This window comes from Vicugna pacos, chromosome 6 (genome assembly GCF_048564905.1).
Source record: "Vicugna pacos chromosome 6, VicPac4, whole genome shotgun sequence".
Taxonomy (NCBI): Eukaryota; Metazoa; Chordata; class Mammalia; order Artiodactyla; family Camelidae; genus Vicugna; species Vicugna pacos.
Window position 1 is genome coordinate 87,425,186 of NC_132992.1, and position 24,408 is coordinate 87,449,593.

Genomic DNA, 24,408 nt, shown 5'->3' on the forward strand with positions numbered 1-24,408 from the left:
TAGGGCGAGAGGCCCCGAGGCCACACAGCTGGGAAGCAAGAGCCTGGCTGGACCCCAGGTCCCTTCCTAAGCATTCAGGTGCCAGTGTCCTGTTCCTGCCGATGGATTCTCAGATCTCTGCTTATTACAGAACCATTTCCCTTAACCTGAAGGACCCAGGAGACTTCTAGCTCCAGCAACCTTGGAGGCTAGATAGTCTGCACCCCTTCCACCACAGCCAGCCAGAAATGCTGGAGAAACTGTAACAAGCATTGTTTAAAGGCTGACCCACGCACACACCCAAGGTGCGGGGCCTCCTGTGGACCAGATGCACAGACACTGCAGAAACCAGACTGCCAGACTCACATGGCTGCTTGATGCCTTCGTGGGTTTCATGCTCAGGTTGGAGGAGGAAGTAGGACTCTCGGTCCAGGGTGCAGAGATCACTGCAAAAATGCAGAACCCTCAAGATGCCCCACCCCAACCTCTGTCAAAGGGTGACCTAGAGAAAAACCTTTGCCCTAGCACAATCTGAGAAGGACGCCTATGTGTTTCATCCTGGGCTTTGGCTAAAAAGCAAAAGAAAATACCGTTCAGAGTGCAGAGCCAGGAGGCTCTTGCATAATTTTGACTTGGGGTCCAAATGCAGAGAATCCACTTGATTTAGGAACCGCTCAAGCCAATTCAGTGACATGAAAATGAAAATGGAGGTAAATTCCCAGGGCATCCTGGCTGAAGCAAACACAAGGACTCAAGGCCAGGCCCAGCCATAGATTCTGCAGCTAAGACCCTGCTTAGGGGGCGCTCACAGCTCAGCATTACAAAGCCCCCAAGGAAACCACCCACCATGTCAGGAGACCCAACAGACGGCACCAGCAGGCCTGGGACTTCAGCTACTGGGGCAATCGGATGACTGTGAAACATGAATGCTTAGCATGATCACGGTTAGAAGCTGTATGTGGGAGGAGCGCAAAATGTAAGGGGAAAAGGACAATGATAAAAAGAATGGTGGACATAATAAAGAACCAAATAGAATTTCTTAAAAAAAAAAAAGAAACCTAATAACTTCAGAGACTGTTTAAGAATCCAGACAAGAATGAGCTGAGGGATGGGGTCTAAGGATGGGCAGAGGGGTTAGGCAAAGGGTGGAAGAGAGCAGAGAAGAAAAGCAAAAAGAAGGACCAAAGGGCAGAAGGAGGAAAGGAACAAAGGAGGGCGGGAGGGAGGAATGGAGATAGAGGAGACAAGGGGAGCCGGGTGGAAGTGAACCTCACAGTCCATCAGTCAGTCAGTCAACACACGCATATTAAATCCCCGCAGATGTATTAAGAGTGAGCAACACTGGCCATGTGGACAGTAGATAGTGTGTCAGTGGGGGGATGGAGGGTGAACGGTAGGTGGATGAGTAGATGGCAGATGGGTGGGGGGATAGTTCTGTAGTACATGGGTGGGTGAATGAGGCGATGGGTGACAAGTGGGTAGTGAGTGAGTAGGTAGGCAGGTGAAGGGGGTCCACAGTGGGTGGGCAGTAGGTGGTGGAGAGATGGATGAGTACATGGGGGTGATGAGTAGGTGAATGAATAGATGGATGGGCGGGTGATTTAGTGGTTGTATAGATGAATAGGAGATTTGGCTAGGTGGGTGGGGAGGTAGGTGGATGAGTGAGTAAAGAGACGGATAGGAGGGTGGATGGATGGATGGATGGTTGGGTAGATAAGTGGATGGGGTGGTGAGTGGGCGGATAGTGAATGGGAGACTGGGTAGTTCAGTGGGGAGACAGATGGATAGGAGGGTGGGTAGGTGGGTGGGTGGTGGTGGGTGAGTGGGTGTTGGGCAGGTGGAGAGTAGAAGGTGAGCAGATGGATGGACAGATGGTTAACGAGCAAATGAGTGGCTGGATGGGTGGATGGGAGAGGATAACGGACGGATGGATGGAGACAGCCCATCGCCCTCACCCACCTGGGCTTTGGCCTTCACTGCGTTGTACTCGGCCTTCATCCTCTTCTGGGCCTCCTCGTCCACGCTGGGGTCCCCGATCCTGTTGAACAAGGAGGCCGCCTCCTCCAGCAGCCGGTCCAGGAGCACAGCCTGGCTGTCCACGTTGTGCAGCAGCACCTGTGCGTGGCTCAGCTGCCACTGCTTCTCCTTCAGGCCCAGCTGCAGCTCCGCGGGGGGCTCCAGGGCCACCGTCATCTTCTGGAACCAGCGGTAGAACTCGTCCCGGGCCAGCAGGTACTCGCTCCAGTGCAGCCACACCCACTCGATGCGGCTGAGGGCACAGACACCACGGGCCGTGAGCATTTCCCCACCCCGGCTCGTGGGCAGAGTAGCCAGGCCGCTGTCCCCTCCCAGGAACTAGGGGCTGAGGGAGGGGGGCACAAGGACACCCTCGCTGGGCCCCACCCCAGTCCTCCTAGACAAGACCCTCCTGTCTGGTAAACAGGATCCATGGGGCCAAGGCTTGGGGGACTCAGGTTCCAGACCAGCCTGCTGATGCCCTGAGCTACCAGGACCCCAAATTCTAGCCTAAAACTCCCACTATTGATGCACAATGCCCATGGTGTTGGGACTCAGCACACAGTCACCCCGGCTCTTACCACATGGGTGCCCGCTAGCAGTCACCAGAAGACTGCCACGGGGAGCGTGTCTCACAGTCTGCAAAGTGCAGCAGGCTGGGTGGGCCTGTCCCCACTCAGGGGTGACAGAAGGCTGGGGGGCCCGTGTGTGGGCTCCAGAGGCATCATGGACTCACTGCGCTGCCCTGCCTCCACCCCCACCTCAGTTTCCCCATCTGTAACATGGAGATGGCCCTATCTGGTCCAGACAACATCAAGCCACTTTATTTGGAATTCCAAGAGAAAGAGCTTGAAAAGCAGAAAGCACTGTGCAAAGTGCCCTCAGTCCACTCAACATCCTGGTTTTATAAAGATGGAGAAGATGCCGGCAGCTCCTGTCCACTGAGGATCCACAGGATGCCGAGCACTTGATATTCGCTATCACCTTCCATCCTCCTAACAGCCTTCAAGAAACACTTGATTATACCCATGGCCCAGATGAGGTGCCTGAGGCTCAGGGAGGTCAAGTAACTTTCCCAAGGCCACACAGCAAGTAACCAGCAGAGCAAGAGGCAATGCCAGGTCAGTCCAAGCACCACCCCACAAACCCCCTGCCACCTGGCTCCCTGATACAAGCAGAGGATCCTGGCTAAGGTGCTAGCAAAGTAACGGTCCTTCTTACCCCAGGGCCGTGGGGCCGTTCCGCTGGAGGATGCACACGTGGGCAAGTCTACTAAGAATTAACTGTTGGCCAAACGCGATGGGCTGTATCATCATCATTAAGCTTGATTATAATTAGAAAGAGGCAGGCACAGCTGGCTGACTTCCCAAGAGGACACTCTGTTCCCAGCAATCCCAGGGCTGGAGAAATGTCCCTTGGGCAGTGGTCCCAGGCCAGCGTGGTAGTGGGCACGGAGGGTCGGCAGCAGCTGCAAAGGCCTGGCAAGGTCCCCGGCCGCCCTACCTGTGACAGTGGGTCATGTAGGTGACCGTCTCCTCCCACTGGGCCTTGATGTCCCTCAGCTGGGCCAGGATCTCGGGCTTCTGGTCCTCGCGGCAGGTCGCCAGGAGGGCCTCAGCCGCCCGCAGCACCACGTCCACCTTTACGCAGCCCTCCGGCTCCAGCTGGCATATTTTCTGCCGTGGACACAAAGCCAGTTCCCAGGCGTTAGACAGCATGCAAACAGGCAGAGCCTTGGGAAGACAGGGGCAGGATGCAGCGAGAGGCAGGACTTTGAGACCAGAGGGGCTGGGGTTCAAATCGCAGCCCCCGCACTCTTCTCCTGTGACCACGGGCAGCCGGCTCAGGGCTCTGGGGTGTGAGCGAGCGGTGGTGGAGATTAATTAGCACAGAAGCGCCCGGAGCTGTCAGATGACGTGAGCTCCCTCCCTTCCCCAGCCGTGTGAACCCAGGCAAGTTACCTTCATTATCTCCCTGGACTTGGGTTTTCTCATCTGTAAACTGGGGCTGTCAGTAGTACCTAGCTCTCAGGTTTGTTTTTTTCCCCTTCTCCCCAGAATTAACTGAGAAAATGCATGTGAAGTATGTGTCCCTGTGTGCGGGGCCTTGAGAATCTGCTGCTCAGGTCTACTGCGGGGAGCAGGCCTGGCCAGGGCCCCAGCTGAGGTTCCAGAAATACCTCTGAGTTTGCCATTGGCACCAAGGCTTGGCTCCTTCAGCTGTTCCCACCAGTGACCAAGCAGGAACACGAAGGCAGGCCCGTTCCTAGGGGCCATGGGACTCTTCTGATGGGGGACTGGTTCAGGATGCCCCACAGCCTGGCCAAACTCCCTTAGAACCGCACTGCAGTCCAAGATGCTCCCCGCTCTCCTGGACTCGGGGTCAGACCTGCATCGGACAAGCCTAGTCCCTGCCTGCCTCTCTGGGTTCCCACCTCATTTTCTCTCATAGAGGTTCCCTGTTAAACATCTTATCCATTCAATCTCATCTTGGCCTTGGCTTCTTGGAGGACCAAGGCTGATACACAGCGTCTAGCAAATAGAACACACTGATAACTTCAGCTGTTGCCACGATGGTTGTTATTCCAACTCTTTGAATCTTGGTCTCTGCAGTGAAAATACGACTGGACCCCAATTCCAGGGCTCCTCCCCACTACCTGTGGAACTTTGTTATGGTGCTTAGATTCTCCAGGCCTATGAAATGGAGGAAGATAATGGTTACGCACCCAGGGTTATAGAAGCACTGCCTGATACAGGAAAAGCCATTAGTACGTGCCTGGCCCACACTGCGTTCTCCACCGGGGCACAGCTGCTCCCTGTTGCTACTATCTGTTACTCACCTTCTGATGTATTTACTGACAGCATCTGCTTAAAGCTCCAGCTGTCCCCCAGCCTGTCTCCCTGAGGCTGGCAGTCAGTTTTCTCAGACTGGTGTCCTAGCCGGCTGACCCGTCTGACCCTTCTCTGTGGGTGGGGTCGGGGAGGGACTCCCTCCATGTCCGATGCTCCCCCATTGATAGCTGTGTGACCCCAGGCAGGTCACTCAGTCACTCTGGGCCTCCCTTTCTCACCCTGAGATAGTGCTAACAATCCTAGCTTTCTCTACCTCATAGGGTTATAATGCTAATTTAAAAAATACTATTAATTAAAACATAGATATGTTAGTGTCCTTTTTCTAACTTTATGAGAAATTCTAATTTTATCTCATTAATAGGATCGGTGTAGTATGCGTGATAATACTTTGGGGCTGACTAAGACTGCCTTTGTAAATGTGGTCAGTGTCAGTACATGTTTCTATGTGAGACTGAAAAGAACGTATTTTATTTGGTCAACTTTATTTTTTAAATTTTTTAAAAACTTCTGTATTTTTTTATATTTATTTTTTGGGCAGAGGTAATTAGGCTTATTTATTTATTTAGTGGAGCTACTGGGGATTGAACCCAGGACCTCGTGCATGCTAAGCATATGCTCTACCCCTGAGCTCTACCTTCCCCCCCGGTTAACTTTAGAACTGTACACACACACTCTCATACACACAGCTGATGCTTGAACAACACAGGTTTGAGCTGAATGAGTCCACTTAGACAAGGATTTTTTTCAGTAGTAAGTACTGAAATACTTACTCCACAACCCAAGGTTGGTTGAATCTGCACACGTAGAATCACAGATACTGAGGAACTGCATATACAGAGGGCTAGCTGTAAATCACAAGCGGATTTCCCACTGCGTGGAGCGTCCGTGCCCTGGATATGTTAGTGTGCTTTAGAAAGTGTCGGGCAGTTCTGTAGACCCTCCCCCAACACGTGCAAATAGACAGTGGTCCCAACCCTTTTTGCTGCTGCATCTGGGAATGGTTAACATGATGATGGTGACAAGGATGGTGACGGTGGTGATGAGAGACAGAGGGGCCTCCCCGCCTGCGTGTGTTACCAAGGAGGGACGTTAAACAAGCTCCTGCCGTGGGTTGTCTCCGTGTGCCCTGAGTGGGGTCGGGGAGCAGGTAGGGTGAAGAGCGGGGAGATTCCCCAAGAGAGGGAAAGAGGTTTTGCTGGGGGCTTAGGGACCATGTCAAGCAGCGGGATGTAGCAAAATCCTGGAAGCCAGCACCCAGCAGGGACCCCCAGTTCCACTCAGCAGCGAGCAGCAAAGTGGAGACAAAGGCACCATAGTGACTAGTGGGGTCTGAAGAGCTGAGGGCCACCTTGGAATGTTCCGACTGAGTAAGATTGCTCACAGAACATGTCATGTCACTCAGGAGCGGGGGTCCCAGAGCGTGGCCATCCAGTGAGAAATAATAAGAATGATGAGAAATTATTGATGAGAAATAATGAGAACGATTAAGGATCTGATGTTTCCGACACCCAGGACTGTGGAGGAGACCATGTGCCCACTCACCAAGCGGGCGAGATGACTAGCACACCACAGTGATCCAGTTTTCCCAGCGGAGGCGCTGGGGCCCCACGGAAATTGGAAACTTAACTTTGCAGAACAGTTCCTCTATAGCTGCTGCCCATTTTAAGCTCAGATGGAATCCAACCCCATAAATGAAGGGAGCAGCAGCTTGGGGAAAAAGCTAAATTCAGCCTCTCTCTGCCACAACCAGGAGCCAGCCAAGCCTGGAAAGTCCACTTGAGGGCAAGGGTCCCCTCCCCAAAGCCCAGTGACCTCCTCTAGGCCTCTGGACCCTTTCCCTCCTGATCCCTGGTCAGGGAGGCACGGGCTAGACAGCGGGCCACAGGAGACCCCGGGACCCAGCACCCTCTGCAGGGGAGTGAGCCTGCGGCTTCCCTGCCAAAGAGAGAAGAGCTGGCCAGTCCCAAAGGCCAGCAGAACACAAGCCCTGCCTGGCCTGAAGCAGAAACATCTGCCCCCAAACCAAAATATCAATCAGCGGCCTGTGTGCTGTGGGCCTGGGGCCAGGGGGCCGGAGGCCGTGGCTGAGCGGGCAAAGTCAACTTTTGAGAAGCAGATTCCACCCTCCTTCTCTGCCCTGATGATTACGCTCTGGCTTTTATAGCCCGTCCCCACCAAGGACGCAGCCCAGAAGTGCTTGGCAAGGGACACCAGCCGGCTGGGAAGGGGTCCTTGAACTGCAGCCGCAAAGTGATTCTGATTCAAAGGAGTCAGTGAGGGCAACAGTCAGAGGAGTTGGATGGAGGGAAGACCTCAATGGGGAGGAGAAGCAGGTCAGGAAAGCTGGAGGAAGGGGGTGAGGCAGGGCCATCCCTCAATGTAGCCAAGTCCAGGTGGGCACCGTCCTGACTGTGCCAAGTGCTGTGCTGAGTGCTGTCCTGGATACCGGGTTGGGCACTGTGCTGAGTACAATGCTAGCTACTGTAATGAGTACTATGTTGAGTACTATCTGGATACTGAGTTGGGTACGGGGCTGAGTACTATGCTAAGTACTGTTCTGGGTATATGCTGAGTACTATGTTGGGTACTTGGTTGGGTCCTGGCTGAGTACTATCCTAGGTACTGTGCTGGGTACTATTCTGAGTACTGGGCTGGATACTGGAATCCAAGATGAACAAACATGGCCCGATGCTTGTAGGTTGTGGTGGGGCCTGCAAACAAGAGCACAGGTGACTGTAAAACAGCCCTAAGAGGCCGCAAAATTGGAGCTCCAGGGAGAGCTGTGGGCAGTCCAAGAAGCCTTCATGAGTAGGCGGCGCTGGCACCGAGCCTTAATGCGCAGATATTTGAGGTGACAGCTCCAGCAAAGGTGGAAGAACATGGCGTATTTAGGGATGGTGCATTGGGCTTTGGAAGCCAAGTCCTAGGGAATGCAGCATGCCCTGGCCCACAGAAAGGCCCAGAAGTCAGTTAGAAAGCAGCCTGGCTGAGGCCCCAAGTGCAGGACCGAGGAGGCTGGAAGCAGAGGGCCGAGAGACAAGATGCACGGACCTGGGAGACCAGCTCCTGGAGGCCCAGGGCGTGGACTGGGACAGCTGGCAGGCAGGTGACCCTGCAGGGAAACCCCCAGAAGCAAGCCTCTCCGCTGGGCCGGCTCTGCCAGCACGCCCGGCACTTTGCCAAGCGTGCGGTAAGTGACTGGCCTCAGTCCTCACTCCCTCCTGCAGGCGGTAACTAGCACTTGCCCCGGGAACAAAGCCGAAGCTCAGAGGACATTGGAAACTCACCAGATGCCATGGCTACAGCGAGGGTTCGAACCCAGGCCTGCTGGCCCCAGGCCCCCAGCTCTCCGCCTCTGTGTACCCTGCTTCACTCTCTCCAGTTTCCCTCCATGGAAGGCTTCCACCTCCAGGAGAGACCGAGAGCCTCCCACAGCCCCTCGGCACACGGGGGGCCAGGCAGTTCTTCCTGAACTTCACAGCTGGGAAAATGTGGCAGGAGGGCATGGGACTTGCTTGCAGACCCACAGCTACTAAGCTTCAAAGCTGGATCAAAATTCACATCCTGGTCACTCCAGGAACCAGGCATTCGGGATGTGCGTCACTGAGCAGGTGGAGGGATAGTGCGGGAGACCCCAGACCCCAGGGGGAGGGCCCGTGGTCCGGCAGGTGCTAAAGGCACCAGATGGCAGGGGTGACATGTTTTCTTTCTTATTGTGAAATTGGACTGGCAATGTCAAAGCACACAGATGAGTGTGTGAGTGTCTGAGCCCCGCGGGAGAGCACGGTGGCGGGGCACCCAGGGCATGGCTCCCTCTACCTGGGCTCCAACGGCTCTTCTAAAGACCACTCTTGCCTTGGCCTAAGCCAGACTCACAGCCAGGGGGTAATGGTCTGCCAGCAAATAGCATAGTGTCCAAAGGGATTCGCACTCTAAGACAGGGAATGCCGTGCAGGGCTGTGAGTTCCAGAAGCTGGGTCTGGGGCTGCGGGGAGGGGCTACGGAAAGACACGTGGATGAGGGGGCATGTCATTTCACATGCACACCCAGACCCAAACGAAAGGGCAAGGGCATTCCAAGTAGAGGCAACGGCGAGCACAAAAGCTCAGTGTTAGGAAATCTAGGAGGTTTCCTGTTGACAGCAGAGGATGTGTTTGGGAGGTGGGATGGCGGGGGAAGCCGAAGCTGGAGAACAGGGTCACATAGGTAGGTAATGGGGGACTTTTGATGTCAGATGAAGCTGAGTTTTCTCTGGTGGGCAACAGGGAGCGATGGACGGTTTTAGAGGAGGAGAGTAACATCCTGAGACCCATGTTAGGGATGTGTCTCATCCATACTCACGTGGCTGCCTGAATTATGTGCCTACCTGTCCCTATTATGCTGTGAACCCAGGCATAGGGTGTGTTTCATGTGCTCTGCTGCCCGCCCCATGGGGATGGATGGTGAAGCTCTGGACTTAGCCTTGGGTTCACAGGCCTTTCTCTCCACTAATACCCATCAGCAACAAAGCCACCCCTAACGGAGCACTCGCTGGGAGCCCCACCCACCTCAAGTCAGCATCCTGAAATTATCAGCATCACCCACTCTAGAAGGGAAGCAAATGGAGGCCCAGCAGGGTCACACGGCCAGGAGGAAGCAGAGGTGGAATTTGAACCCAGGATGTCCAGACTCCAAAGCCTCTCTCTAGTCCAGTGGGCTGTTCTACTAAACAGGATGCCCGAGAAACCAGAACACCTGGCTCCCTGACCCTGGCAGGCACACTCTTACAGATGCACACGACATCAGGGAAGCTGACACTCATCTGATTAGACGTCAGAAGCCGGGGGTTCTAGGGTGGAATGTCCTACCCAGAGAACTTTTCAACTTGGACAAGTCACATGACCACTCCAAGACTCAGTTTCTCCATTTGTAATATGCAGACCATGGATCCGCCCTCATAATGTGTGGTGACACTTAAACCATTGGCCCTGAAAAGGTGACATAAATTCCTAAGTTTAACTGTCGTTTCTAAAAAGAACATTCGCTATTTTCAATGAAATGTGCAAAATCAGTGGTGGTGAGGATACAGCTCAGTGGTAGAGCGTGTGGTTAGCACGCACGACATCCTGGGTTCAATCCCCAGACCTCCATCCATCCATCCATCCATCCATCCATCCATCCATCCATCAATCAAATTACCCCCCCAAAACACACATAAAAAGTGCAAAATCAATAAGACAGCTCAAAAAGCAAAAAACTACACACATACACACACACAGGGGACTGGGTGTGTGGTCAACTCTGCTTTTAGCCTGTCAGGGGGTCAGTTTTGCAGGAGAAGGTAAGGCTCCCCTTAAATAAAGCAACCATTTTGAGGTGAGAAATAAGAATCGTGGACTATCCCAATACATATGACCCAAGAAAGACCTTAAGTCAGCTGCTTTACTTACAGATGGGAAACCGAGGCCCGGAGAGGGACAGGGACTTGCCTGAGGTCACACAGCACTTGAGCATCAGCACGCAAACTATAGCCCAGGTCTCTGACTCTTAGTCCCGTGCTCATTCCCCCTTGCTCCTCCCTGGACAGATGCCCTCAGACAGGGCACCACGATGCGGCACCAGGCACCAGTCCATCTGGTCAGGGTGGCACTGAGCCTCTGCCCTGGGCCAGGCGTGGGCAGAGCCAGACTCCAGTCCTGGAAAAGCCAGGGCAGGGACCTCAGCCACACGGAAGCAGAAGAGGGGCAGGAAGCAGGGCCTGGGCCAGCTGGGGATGGGCACCCACTTGGCTGCAGGGTGGCTTCCAGGATGGGAGAGTCGAGGGCGGGCTCTAGACCCTCATATAAAAGTGCGGTCCTGGGATGCACAGCAGCGGCATCACCGGGAGCGAGTCAGAAATGCCCATCTCGGGCCCACCCCCACCTCCTGCCTCAGAACCTGCACTTACGCCCCAGGAGAGTCAAAGGCATCGAAGTTTGAGAAACACTGGTCTAGCCCACTTCCGCACTCCAACAGCTGGGAAACCTGAGGCCTGAGAGGGACACGGCCAAGGCCATGGGCTTTCAAAGCCAGGCCTGTGCGTACCTCGGTCTCCCGCAGCCTGGCCTCCAGGGCCGCACGGGGCCCCTGGGTGTTGTCATTGACCTGCAGCCGCTCCTGCACAGCCTTCATCCACTCCCGGGCGTCCTCCACGCTCCTGTCGAAGCCCTCCTGGGGCTGCTGAGTCATGGCACCTGTGGGGGCTGAAGACAGGACAGCATGAGATCAGGCGGGCAGGCGAGAATGTAGGGTGGCGGCTGGGGAGAGGCCCCAGGCCGGCGGATGGGGCGGCGAGAGTGGCGGAGCCTGGCCTGGGGACTCCCGGTGCTCTGATGCTCCGACTTAGGTGACACAGCCAGAGGCGACCGTGTTTGTCAAAGAGCCAAAGGACTGGAAGTGGGCAGCGAGGAAAACAGGTCTGGCCTCTCCGGTCGCTGGGCAGGGAGAGCGGCCCAGGGTGCTGGGTTGGCAGAGTCTCTTTGTCTCACTTCCCTGCTCCTCTCTGACGCTACCTTGGGACTCAGGGGCAACTCTCATCTGTCTCTTTGGTTTGAAATCTCTCCAACAGTGGGTCCCAGAACACACAGTCTGAGATGTCTGTGACGGATACTGAATCTTGATCTAAATGGATCCTAAGAAACACAATATTTGGCATCAACCAAGCTGATGTCAGCCCCTGCGCCTCACTTGAAATTAACATCTCAGGCTGGGGACCGCCATTAACCTGGCGTCTTGTCACTACTTCTCCATCAACCTGGGTCCAGGCAGTTACTGTTAAGTGTTTGCACTGAGCTACGCACCACCTACTTCCTGGGTGCCAACAGCAGTCAACTGACTTAGCCTTTGAGATGAGACACGCTGCCTTTGGCGATGCCTGCCTCCTGGCATAGGTCTCCCAGCTAAACCAACCCCTTTGCTGTCCCGTCCCTCCTCTCTTACCCTTAACCTTCTAGCTGTGGATGCAAAGTCTCAGATTTTCTCCTGTAACTTTCTTAGAATCCCATTAAGCCCAGGACAAACCCTTCTGTATTCCAGCTCTAGTTGTCCGCTTATGGCAACTATAACCTACTTTGGATTAAAGTTATTTATATCTGCACCTTAGGTGGAGGGGCTGCATCCAGCTTATCCTCCAGTCTCCCACAATGCCTTGTGCAGAGTAAGTCCTCTGCAAATGTTGAAATAGCCCAGGATTGCTATAAAGTTTGATGCGCCCAAAACCAGCCACAGCGTTAGTTAAAATGGCAAAACAAAATGAAACTAGAAACAACCCAAATGCCCAATAACAGGAAATAAAGTATCACACACTTGCACTTCAGAATACTGTGCAGCCAACAAAAAGGATGCTTGAGATGAATTTGTGATGAAGAATTCTCAGGCTATAATGATAATGCCAAAAAATGCAACAAAATTTACCCTTGGTAGTCACATCTCTATGACGAATAAAAAAACAAAGCAAAACAGCCACTGAAAACCTCTGATCCTCTCGCCATTACAATGCTCTTGGGACTGCGCTGGAAAGAGAGGTGTGGGCAGAAGTGGCGCAGCCGCATCCCATGCGACCTCAGGCCTCTCGTTTCCTGGCCTGAGGTCCTTGAAGGCCACGTGGTTAAGTACGGTTGTCTGGTTAGTGGAACTACAGTTGGAAGTTTTTCTGTTTCCTGATTTTTCCTCTTAAGCACTCTGCGAATTTTCCAGAAGAGGCAGTCATTACTCTAAGAAAAAAACAATAGTAATTTCTTAACTGAACTGTTTGTTGGCCATTCCTTCTCAATCACCAGTTGGTTATTCAACAAGCGTTAACTGGGCATCTGGGCATCCCCAGCCCCTTCCTCCCCAGGCCCTGCCCTGGGCAGACTCAGCCACCAGACGGACGACATGGGCTGCGGGGAAGGGAGTGGGCGACCCAGGGTGGGCTGCCCTCTGGGACCTGGGCTCAGAGCTCAGTCTCCCAATGTGTTGTTTTCCTTCCAGAGCGGTTTTGATTTTTTTTTACTAACAATTTAATTCACTCCCTGCAGCCTCTCCCTGCCTTTGAACGCCTCGTTTGAAAAGCATATTAGAATGTGCAAGCGTTTAAATTGGTTCATTGTGGCTTTAATCTCTTGTCTAGTGTGTGACTTGATTGGCTTCCAAAAGCTCAGCTTTTATTTTCACAAAGCGATGAAGGGGAGGAGCAGAAACCAGCTCCCAGGGTTTCAGATGACGCGATGCGGGGGGGGAGCTCTAAGCACCAAAAGGCAGCAAGGTTTTGGAGAAGCCTTTTTCCAGCTGGAAATGGCCAGGGCACATCAGGCGTGGTGGTTTGGAGACCCCGAGGTATGCTGAGTGGGGCACAAGGGGTCCAGTGGCGTGGGGCGAGGCTCAGGTGGGCCTCAGACCCACAGATCAGCCTTGGTTGGGGGACTTCTCATCTCAAATGTGGGGTCACTCCCTGTGGGCTTGGTGAGGTTGCAGGCAGAGTTTAGGAGGCTGGGAATATGTAGGTATGGTGTGTTATGTAGCAGAATATTTACAAGTTTCTGTTGACCTTGTTGATAGAACGTGACTACTACAAATTATGTAATAAAAAGAATTTATCACTCAAAAAAAGAAAGAGAGAGAGACGGGGGCCTCTTGGCCTGTTCTGCCAAACTGCTTGGTTCCTGCTCAGTGAAACCCACAGAAATTAAGCACCCGCTCCTAGCTAGGCCTGAGGCTACAACCCAGCAGCAAAGGAGCGGGCACCACCCCTGCCTTAAGAAGCCCCCAGAAGAGAAGCTACACACTGAAGGCGTGTGTGGGCTGCAGGTGGGTGAGCGGCAGGTGGGCGGCAGGTGGGTGAGCGGCGAGCCAGGGTCGGGGATGTAAGGCAGGGAGTGGTTTCACCACGGACCCCTTTTTGGAATGAAGGCTTTAAAGGCTGAGAATAAAACGCAAGAATTACAAAGGAAACCAAGCATATTAAAGCCTAGTTATCAAAATACTAAAAATTGAGTTAATAAGACACACACTTTCTTATTAGCACCTATAACAATAGGTCTAACAGCTATCAGAAGTTTGAAATAGTGATGGGCATAAACTACATGTCGAGGCAACATAAAAATACCTGTGACAAAGTTACAGCCACGGCCAATGGCAGAGTGGGCTTTGTCTTGGTTTTGCCTCCTGCATCATGGAAGAAATTACCATCAGTTAGAGGTCAGTAGCAATAAGAATACAGTAGGTTTTCAATCCAAATTCATGGGCCCCTAAATTCTATCTGTAGCTCCCTGTCAGTCCACGGACCTGGCTGAGAATCCTGCTCTAAGCCTGCTAATGGCCAGCGGAAAGGAGAGCCTGTTTCCTTACACAAGTTTAAAAGCAACTGATCAGCTCAAGAAAAGCTCGCTCACGACTGATTTAAGGACCAGGAAGGTATCCCTCCTTAGGATCCCTCACTGAAAGCTCATGGACTTCCCTCTGTGTCCAATAAGCTTCTGGGCCTCCTCCCTTCCCTCCGCCAGGCAGCAGCCAGAGGGGGGCTTTCTAAACCCAAATCCAGCTGGCCATCACCCTGTCACAGCATCATCTTCTGACAGGCCCCTAAGCCCCGAGCCTGACCCTGTTTCCAGCCTTGCTTCTTCCCACGGCTCCACGGCCAACCCCAGGGCAGAGGTGCCATTCTAAGCATGCAGCCTCCTCTCTGACGCAGCCAAGGCCATGATCTCTGTTCCCTCTGCTAGAAGCACGTCCCCTCCCCCAAGCACTGCCACCCAGTGTGGCACCCCAGAGCCTGTGACCACCAACCACCTCTTCTGTGCAGACCTACCTCCCCTCTCGCTGCCTTAGGACCTCGACCCCCGCACTGCAGCGCTGGCGAGCCTGGCTATCAGCCTTTCATTAACGCCAACTGAAGGAACGAACAAGCCCGGGAGCAGACCTGCAGGACTGGGTTGAGCAAGGTGGGCAGCCTTCCAAAATGAGACAGGGACAGTAGGGGAAAGAGCCCTGTGCTGGGAATCTGCACATCCACCCTGAGCAAGTCCTTCTGCCTCCCTGGGCCTCGTCTCCCCTCTGCACACTGTGAGGATTAAACAGAGGGTCTCCGAGGGTCTTTGAGGTTGCAGGTTGAGAAGGTCCATATTACCGAGATCTCTGTGAGCCGTGCCAAGCCCGGCCCTGAGCTGGACCTAGGGACCAGCCTCCGCACTCAGACCATCAGCCTGGTCCGGGGCCTTCCAGCATCGTGGCCCCTCTAGGCAGGCCGAGGTGAGTGGCCTCCCAGGGCCATGTGTAATTACCCTCCAGGCTATCTCCAAAGGAAATGCTCCTGAGAAACTTTACATTAGCAGGAGGGCACATTTTTTCGTAAAGGGTAAGTTAGTAAATATCTCTAGACTTTGCAGGCCATATACAGTCTTTTCTGCATATTCCTTTTTAATTTCACAGCCCTTAAAAAATGTAAGACCCATTCCACATTCATGGGCAGTACCAAGAGGGGAGGGTATAGCTCAGTGGTAGAGTGCATGCTTAGCATGCAGGAGGTCCTGGGTTCAATCCCAGTACCTCCACTAAAAATGGAAGAAAGAAAGGAAGGAAGGAAGGAAGGAAGGAAGGAAGGAAGGAAGGAAGGAAGGAAGGAAGGGAGGGAGGAAGGAAGGAAGAAAGAAAGGAAGAAAGAAAGAGAGACATATTCACCGGCAGCACCAAAATAGACCACTAGCCCAGTGTGGCCTGTGGACTACAGTTTGCCGACTCCAGTTTTAGAGGGTCCAAGGCTGCAACCAGCAGCTGCAGGGAGCCCTAGCAGGGAGTGCTAACTGGCTTCGTGACCCACCGGCATGTGCCCATTGAACAGATGTTGAAGCCAGAAAAACCAATAATTGGCCCTGGCCCCACTATTTACTAGCTGTGTGACATCCGGCCAGTCACTTAACTTCTCTGAGCCCCCATCTCCTCACCTGGAAATGGGGTGTCTTAGTCCATTTAGCTGCTATAAGGAAATATCACAGACGGGGTAGCTTACAAACATCAGGGATTTACTTCTCACAGCTCTAGAGGCTGGAGGTCTGAGATCAGGGTACCAGGGTGCTCAGGTGAGGGTCCTCTTCCTGGTCACAGACTTCTCACTGTATCTTCATACAAATGAAGGTGGAGGAAGGGTTTGGGGAGCCCTGTGGGGTCTCTTTTGTAAGGGCACTAATCCCATTCACGAGGGCTCCACCCTCACATTCTAATCACCCCCCAGACACCCTAACTCCTAACACCATCATATTGGGGGTTAGAATTTCAACATGTGAATTTGGGGGGGGTGTAAACATTCAGACCACAGCATGGGGACAACACCGAGGTTTGATTAATGAAAAACCTCCCACCCAGTGCCTGGAAAACACCCATACCTGGAAGCTTTTTAACCCCAAATTCCTCAGGTGTCAAGAGGAGGGCTTTCCTTCCTTAGGAACCGACATCCAGATGGCGGCTCTCACACCATCCCAGGCTGGATGTGGGGTAGAATGGGGGTTACTGGCCAGGGACTAAGGCATTTGTGCATCCCAACAGCTGCAGGGGGCTGAGGATTCAGAGATGAACCAGGGGTTCTGGCCTGTGGGGCTCTGTGTCCAGTGAGAGGGGCCAAAGTGAGTTTGGGAGAGGGGGGCACAGGCTGAGTGGGAGGCACCGGGCATGCTGGGGGATGGGAAGAGGGGGAGGCAATAAAAGAAGTTGGATGGGGAGGGGAAGGACCAGAGCAGAGCCTCAGAGCCTTGTCCAGGAGGCTCGGTTGGACCCTAGGGGCAATAGGGAGCCAGCGAGGGTTCAGTTCCGGTGACAAGACTATTTCTAAGCTTCAGGCGGGTCACCCTGGCTGGAGTGGGGGCAGAGGGAAGCCCTCACCAGGCGGTGGGTGGCGGCGGTTGGAGATGTGGTCAGTGCCCAGTTGGGCAGCTGCCTGAGGCCGAGGACCACAAGAGAAGGCTGTGGGGGTGAGCATGACAAGTAGGCCTCTCTGGGAGGGAGGTGGGAATTCTCATGTTTGGCAAGTTTATTTGTCCTTCCAGGATTGGTTGAATGGACCTAGGATTTAAAAAAATGGAACCGTGCATTTTTCAAACATTTTGGCCAAAAAAAAAAAAAGTGCTGAGGCATTTTTCATAAAGCTGTTTCCATTTCTAAGTCCCTTCTTGGGAAGCAGCCCTGGGGTGTGGCTGGAGGCAGCAAGGGAATGGGGCTCCGGGTGTGTCTCTGGGCTGTCCCCAAGGAACCAGAGAGAGATGCAGGCCCTTTCTGGTTCAGGCTGGCGGCGCCAGTCTGCCGGAGGAGACGGTTAGAAAGGAAACAGCCTCGGTTTTCAGCATCCCATGTGGTTATCACAAAATACAACTGAAAGAGAAATGAGTGTTTTTTCCCTGACGACAGACAAGCGGGGTCAGGGCAGACGATGGAGCAGAGGATAGGACTCAAGACAGAACATGTACCCAGGTAGAACCTGGTTCGAAAGTCATCACCCCGTGAGACTGATGCATCCAAGGAGGTGGGCAAGACCCATGGGCATGGCTGGGGACACGGCTTCTCCAGGAGTGGACTGTGAGGCTGTACTTTGAGGGAGGTTGAGAAGCTTCCAGGATCTGAGCTCCAGGCCTAAGCCTTTGTGTCAAAGGGGAAGAGCTTAGTCAGAGTCACGGGAAGGCTCAAGGTGAACAAAGAGACAGACACACCATAAAGAAGTGTGTGGTGGACAGAGGATGCTGGAAACTGTGATAGAGACCAAAAAAAAAAAAAAAAAAAAGCCAGCCAGAGAAGAGAGGGAAGGGCACTGAGGTTTCTGCAGTGATGAAAGGACTATGTCATGCTCAGCACTTGTCTACAAGTCGTCCGTTCAGTCCTCGTGTTGTCCCCGAGCTGAGAGGTCGGTCACATAGGAGGTGGCAGAGCAGCGAGGCCTCTGCTCGGGCTGAGAGCTTTGGCCAATTAGTCAGGGGACCTCAAAAGAGCTTCCTTCCCCCACCAGCACCTTCCTCAGAGAATCTGGGGCGACTCATGGGGCACCCACGCAGGAACAGGTGCTCAGCGGGCAGGGATGCTGTCACCTTCCCCCATCACAGACAAGAACCCTGAGGCTGGAGTAACCAGTTCAGGGCACAGGGCCATTGGGGCAGCACTAAGACTTGAACCTTGTTCTGTCGGATTCCAAAGCCTGTGCTTACCTCCCAAGACCACACTGCCTCCCAAACCAAGCCCGACTCCACCGCATGCTGGGGAATCCGGCAGAACTACCTCGGGGAGGAGAGCGCCTCTGACTGCACAGGGTCCAACCAGCCAGAGTGAGTCCATGTTGTGTCCAGCTGCAAACCAGAGGGACCTGGCTATACGGGGTGAAGCTGCCAGGAGACAAAAGAGAACCCAGAGATCAGCCCCTCCCTCCACGAGGCAGAAGGTGATGTGACCAGACCCGGCCTGGGAGGCTCTGAGCAGCAGGAGCTGGAGTCCCAGAGGAGGCCCAACCCCAGCCAGGGCGGAGACGCTGTCCGTGGGAAAAATCCCTGGGCCAGCACAGGGGAGGCTGAGTGACGCAGCCCACAGGGGCCAACCCTCCAGTGACCCAGGGGACGGGAAGGAAGGAGATCCCCCAGGCCAGGGCTGCGCAGGCTGTCCATCTGGAGATAGGAAAGGACACCAGGTCCCTTTGCCCTGATTCCGGGCTGCCTATGCAACTGGCCAAGCCGCAACTTGGCCAGCCTTGCAGGACAAAGGACAAGGTACCGGTGCCAACAAAATCGCCTGACGTTGGCCATCTACTGGGAAGCAAAGTAGAGCTCAGAACCCTGTGTCCTGGGGGCCAACGAGATTAGAGCCCTCCCTCCTCTCCCTTCCCCTTCCTGGGCCTGCGAAACTGAGGCTGCAGAGAGAGGCCCCTGTTTGGCTCTGTGGTGCCACTGGTGAGGGGTGGACACCCCATGACAACCAAGTTGGGACAAGCCCCCTGCTTCCATCCCTTCAACATCACAACAGCAATTTTGAAAATTCTCTAGGGATGTGCAAATACGGTAACATCACATGCCATTCGGTGATCCGGAGGCTCCAAGCATCTTGCTTATTAGGATGCAACCAAATCCCATTAGGGGACGTGTCGAAAACATGACACCAAACCCCTCCCAAGCAAAGAGAGGGGCAAAGTCAGGCTCAGGTGGTGACTATTATATGGTTGATGTTAGTACCATTTGACAAAGATGGAAACTGAGATTCAGTGAGGCAAATATCCTGTCAGAAAGTGGTGGATTCAGGATGGACAATAATCAAAAAAAAAAAAGATGGACAATAATCATTATAACAGCCCACATGTATCTGGCATTCTGTACAGTCCTGACTCTATAATAAAGGGCTTACCTATTAACTCATTTATCCACAAAGACCCAGCTGAGGACCACTGATACTAAGAACACTGCCCAAAGTCAGAGGGATGTTAAATAGTGGGGCAGGACTTGAACCCAGGATGGCCTGAGTCCAGGGCTTTTGCTCTTAGACACACTGCTACCTGGCTTCCATGCCTCTGCCTGCACCCCCCGGAACCCTACTGAGAGCAGTCTAAACAATGTGGGAGCCTGGGGCAGCCAGCCTTCTGTGTGTCGTCTTCTATGAGCATCTAAGCTCCAGGAAGGTGACTTCAGGGTATAAATCTGGTGGTCCTCAGCTCAAGAATCTAGAATTGGAGACACTAAACTGAGGCCCCAGCTCCCAGGCAGCCTCAGTCATATGCTGTCCAGCCATCCCAGCCCCCTGCCAACCCAGCTGGCCTCTGGCATGTTGCTCTGGAACCCAGAAGGTTTCAGGATTCAGACCTGAGCAAACCCCAGTTCCCATGGGAGGACCTAAAAACAGCCTAGTGTGCCTACTCCGTCAACCTGGCCGGGGCCCCAGCTGCAAACTGACCCAGAGCCCTGGCACAGGGCATACTCCCTTTCCCGTGACACACTCGCCTTTCCTGTGAGTCATTCTTGCCCCGCCACACACAGTTCCACCCTTACTCCTTCCCGCTGTTCTCATATACACAGATGGAATTGCAGGGACTAGAGGGCAGCTGGTTTTAATCCCAAGACCTATTCCAAATGGATTCTGGGAGCTCCTTTTTTGTTTACTTATTGCAGACAATACTGTGGATAGGCCATGACTCAGAGCATCCTTCAGAGCACAGGGATGGCCCTGGGTGATTCTCTCTTATCTGGCATTTGCAGAAGGTGATTCTGACAGCAAAGTGTGTGGAAAGCAGGGACAAGAGTTTGCAGAGAGCAGATACAAACTACTACATGCAAAAGAGATGAACAACAAGGTCCTACTGTCTAGCACAGGGAACTATATTCAATAGCTCGTAATAACCTATAATGAAAAAGAATTTATATATATATATTATATATATATTATATATATATACAATATATATATAATATATATATACAACTGAATCACTATGCTGCACCCCAGAAATTAACACAACATTGTAAATCAACTATACTTCAATTTAAAAAAAAAACTGAAACCACAAACTTACTGTTAAAAAAAAAAAGCAGCAGGGACAGGAACTCTCAGCAGCATCTTAATTGGTCATTGCCCCAGAACGCTCACGCTATCTTATTTATCTTACAGCAACCTTCCAAGGTAGCGAGATCTAGAGTTTGGGAACAATTACCGAGATTCACCCCATCAGAGGTAACCACAGGCTTGGAGAGATTAAGGGACAGAACCAAAATCACACAGGCTGCAGGGCGCCACAACCCACCCTCAGTCCACAGGCTTGTAAACATTTATAATAAGGAACCCCACTTAGTAACAGTGTTGTGGGGTCCACTTTACAATTCCGGCCACAAAGGGGACAGGCCAATGACTGCTTTCATGACAAGTGCTTTGAGAGTGATTCTCAATCAGCTCTGCCATCACAGATAAATGGTATTTGTAGTGAAAACCCCTGCTCTCTGGCCCACCTCCTAACCAGATAACTGACTATAAAACAGCATTTCCAGTCACTCTGAAAGTAATGAAACCCAAGCTCTCCATCAAAAGGCACATTGTAGAGGATGGGAGAATGTCCACCCGGGAAAGGCTGGCCTTGCAATGTACGGTCAAATATAATGTCTGGGAGGGGAGAGAATGCACAGGGCAACTATGAGAGAATGCTGGCGGAGGTGCGTGGAGGGGAGGGACGGGGGCAGAAGGCCCACTGCCCTGAGAGGAGAGGCATCCCCGGGGCAAGGCAGGAGGCTCTGAGGGGTGGGGCCTCAGCTCCTCGGACCCAGGCGTGATTGGTTCAGGCTGCTGGGAGGGCAGCCAATCAGAGGCCGCAAACCTGAGGCGCATCCTGTGGGAGCCCTGGCCGGTAGTCCCAGCCCGTTGCTGGCGGTGTGGCCAGGGGCAGTCAGAGGTTGCACAGGCAGAGAATGGCCTTCATTTGCGGGTCAGAGAGCAGCGGTGGGCAGGGCGTCAGGAGACTAGTCCGGGCCTGGCTGGGACACTGAGTGCCACAGGCCGCAGGGGTGAGGCAGGGCAGGCCTGTCAATGCTGCCCAGCTGGCCTCGCTAGCTTTACGTCGGTTTGGGTTTTTCACACTATGGGTCGTGGCCCAACCCCATACCTCGGCAGTGGAAACACCAGGCACACTCCCACGTGCTCTGTAGATGAAACCTCCAAGGTCCTGTCCCATCAGAGAGTGCTGCATCTGGCCTGCGGCAAGGCCCATCCCGGGTCCTGCTCCAGCCTCCAAAGCCCCTCCCTGGAGAAGATCTGGCCAATGGGGTGGAGCTTCCAGGACGGGATGTTGGCCCCTCGTCCCTGGGCTGCCCTCACCTTCCTTTTCCAGTGACCAACAACAGCAACCATGACAGCATGGCAGTGACAGATGTCCCCACGCCTCTCCCTCCAGGCGTCTGTCTGGCCCTGGGAATCAGAGGCACATGCCAGGCCCCCGGCGCCGCACACCTTCTCCCCAGGTAGGAATCTTCCCCGCAGAGGGGCGATTCCAACAGTCATCTCTGAAGTCACCTGGCCTGCCCTATCTTCCTCAGCATTTCCCACGGAACCAGCGCCCCCTCCCCGGACCGTCTACACCACAGCCCAAGGGAGCAAGCTCAGCAACAGTGACCACGTCCCTCCTGTAGCCTCAAACCTGAATGATGCGTGAACAGACCTTTTTAAAAGAAAATTACAGCTGCACAATAACACATGCTCACAACCACTCCTATCGAGGGCTTCAGAAATGAGCGCTTTCTACTTAGATGAAAATGTCTTTCAATTCAAAAGCATTGCATTAAATTTTTGTTTTTGTGTTAGGTACAAATTTCAAAACTTCCCTTAGAACACATCATCTCCGGAGGTAACTTCTTCATATCTCAATTTGAGGAACTCTGGCCTGGAGAATGAAGCCACCACGCCTCGGGGACCTTCAAGGATGAGGCTCCCACCCAGCAGACAGCCCTAACTTAGCAGGGTGCTTCTGATCCCAGCGTGCCAGCTGCACCACGCTGCCAGAAGTTTCTAGAAGCTTAGAGTCTATGTGCTGCCTCCCCAGCTTAGTTCTGCCTGAGAAGTACCCCCCCATCCCTGCAATCATATCTCCTTCTAGAAGATTCTGCCCTGTTCTTTCAAGATTCAGTTCACAGCCACTCAGAGGGGAAACCTTTCCAGCTCCCTTCTCTCCCACAGAAATGACCCGTCCCTTCCCTGGTCCCCACGGGGCCCTGTGCTCGTTGCCTGTAAACTCACTGCCTGTTTACTAAACACTCTGGATTTCCCCATGTTCTCCTCCCAACCAACCTAGGAGGGAGGTACCATACCAGTTCCAACTCACAGTGAGAAAACCGGGTTTAGGGAAGTAGGGAAGGCTAGTAGCCGCCAGTCCGGGACGGGACCCAGCAGTCTGACTGCACTGTTTGTGTTTTCTGTTCATATCTGTTGGCGCAAACATCTTCTCTGAAGACAGCAGGGTCAGATTCATCATATTGACTGATTGGGGATGGGATGGCTTCTATTTTTAACAGCTTTATTGGGGATAAAATTGACGAACAAGAAACACATTTCAACAGCACAATTTGGCAAGTTTTCACATACATACCCATAACATCATCACCCCAGTCAAGATAATGAACGTGTCCCTCACCCCAAAGCTTCCTGGACCCATTTCTGGTCCCTCCCTCCTGCCCACGCCCAGTCCCAGTCCCAGTCAACAACTGATGTGCTTAGTCATTAGGCATTAGTTTCCATTTTCTGGAGGTTTTTACATAAATGGAATGATATAGGGCATATATATATATATTTTCTTCTGTGGTGGGGGATGGGGGTCCTGGTTTCTTTCACTCCGTGTAATTACACTGAGATCCATCCATGTTGCTGCCTGTATCAATGATTCATATCTTTCTGTCGCTGAGTAATATTCCATAGCATTCAGAGACCACTGGTTGGTATTACAAATAAAACTGCTTTTGAACACTTTTGTGTGGACATACGTTTTCTTTTCTCTTGCAAAAATACCTAAAAGTGGAGTGGCTGAATCATGTGACAGGTGTATGTTTACATTTTTGAGAAACTTCCAAACTGTTTTCCAAAGTGGCCACGTCACTTTTCACACACAGCAGTGTGTGAGAGATCCAGTTCCCATACACCCCTCTGTGGTCAGTTTTTTAAAATTTTAGCCCTTCTAACTGGCAGGTAAGGATAACTCATCGTGGTTTTAATTTGCAGTCCCAAACAGTGAACCGTCAGATTGACTTTTGCATTTGTACTTTAGGACAATTTACTAAGCTTCAGACTGCACTCAGCCTTTCCCAGGCACCTCCTACTTTAACTCTACTCGTGTGCTCAGCGCTGGCCCATTGGCTGGAAGCTGAGTGAGGATCTGAGTGACGAGGAGACACTCAGCCAACAGGAACCAGCTCCATTTCCAAGGGCGCTGCCGGCTGCCTCCTTGAACCGACAGCCAAGAGCGTGTAAAAACAGATAAACAAATGAAGTCCCTCACATATGCATGGGGTTCTCTGAGCTCCCAAAGAGAGGTTCCACAGGGCCCTTACTCCATGCTCCTGTGGGTCCCTGGCCCAAAAAGGACCTGGATGTCTGCTCAACAACTCATGGGGCTGCCATCGGCTCTCCTAGCATCAGGGATGGAAATCAACAAGATACTGACAACATAGTAGGTGCTCACAAATATTTGTGAGCAGACTGATAAATCTGGAAAACATAATCATAGTTACCCCCATGGGCACTGCACTTAGCAGGTACTTTATACTGGTTAGTTCTAGTCTTTTTTATTAACAGGAAGAATTGTGGAGCCAGAAGGAGCATGTCTCCAGCCTTATTTGGTCCTTAGTGTACATATGCTACAGGTTCAGAGAAACTTGAGGAACGAAGGGATCGGGGAAGGGCAGGCATCAGCACAGACTCTATTAGGCCCCAAACCAGAGCTTTCCTTCAGGCCATGGTTTGCAGGTAGAGCGGACCCCAAAATGGGATTAGGGAGCATGGATTCCAGTGCAGGCTCTGCCACTAACTGGCTCCCAAACTCCAGTCTCCTTGTTGTTCAAGTGAGAACAAGAATCACCGCCTGACC

At 52.8% G+C, this 24,408-nt stretch overlaps 1 protein-coding gene across 8 annotated transcripts in view; it reads right to left on the bottom strand.

Moving 5' to 3' along the window:
- Positions 1 to 24,408, bottom strand: part of SYNE3 (spectrin repeat containing nuclear envelope family member 3) — a 95,566-nt gene that overhangs the window by 45,977 nt on the left and 25,181 nt on the right. For 4 of the 8 annotated variants that reach the window (XR_012073810.1, XM_031679373.2, XM_072963669.1 and 1 more), the window contains exons 2-4: positions 10,911 to 11,068; positions 3,499 to 3,671; positions 1,939 to 2,248 (exon numbers count right to left, since the gene is read on the bottom strand). Coding sequence is in view for 7 of the 8 variants with exons in the window: in XM_031679373.2 (XP_031535233.2) it covers positions 1,939 to 2,248; positions 3,499 to 3,671; positions 10,911 to 11,054 (627 nt within the window). In the remaining variant the exon portion in view is untranslated. Of the gene's footprint in view, positions 1 to 1,938; positions 2,249 to 3,498; positions 3,672 to 10,910; positions 11,071 to 13,950; positions 13,970 to 14,652; positions 14,717 to 18,095; positions 18,211 to 24,408 lie in introns of those variants that run through there. The other 4 variants (XM_072963663.1, XM_072963665.1, XM_072963666.1 and 1 more) reach the window with 4 other exon arrangements.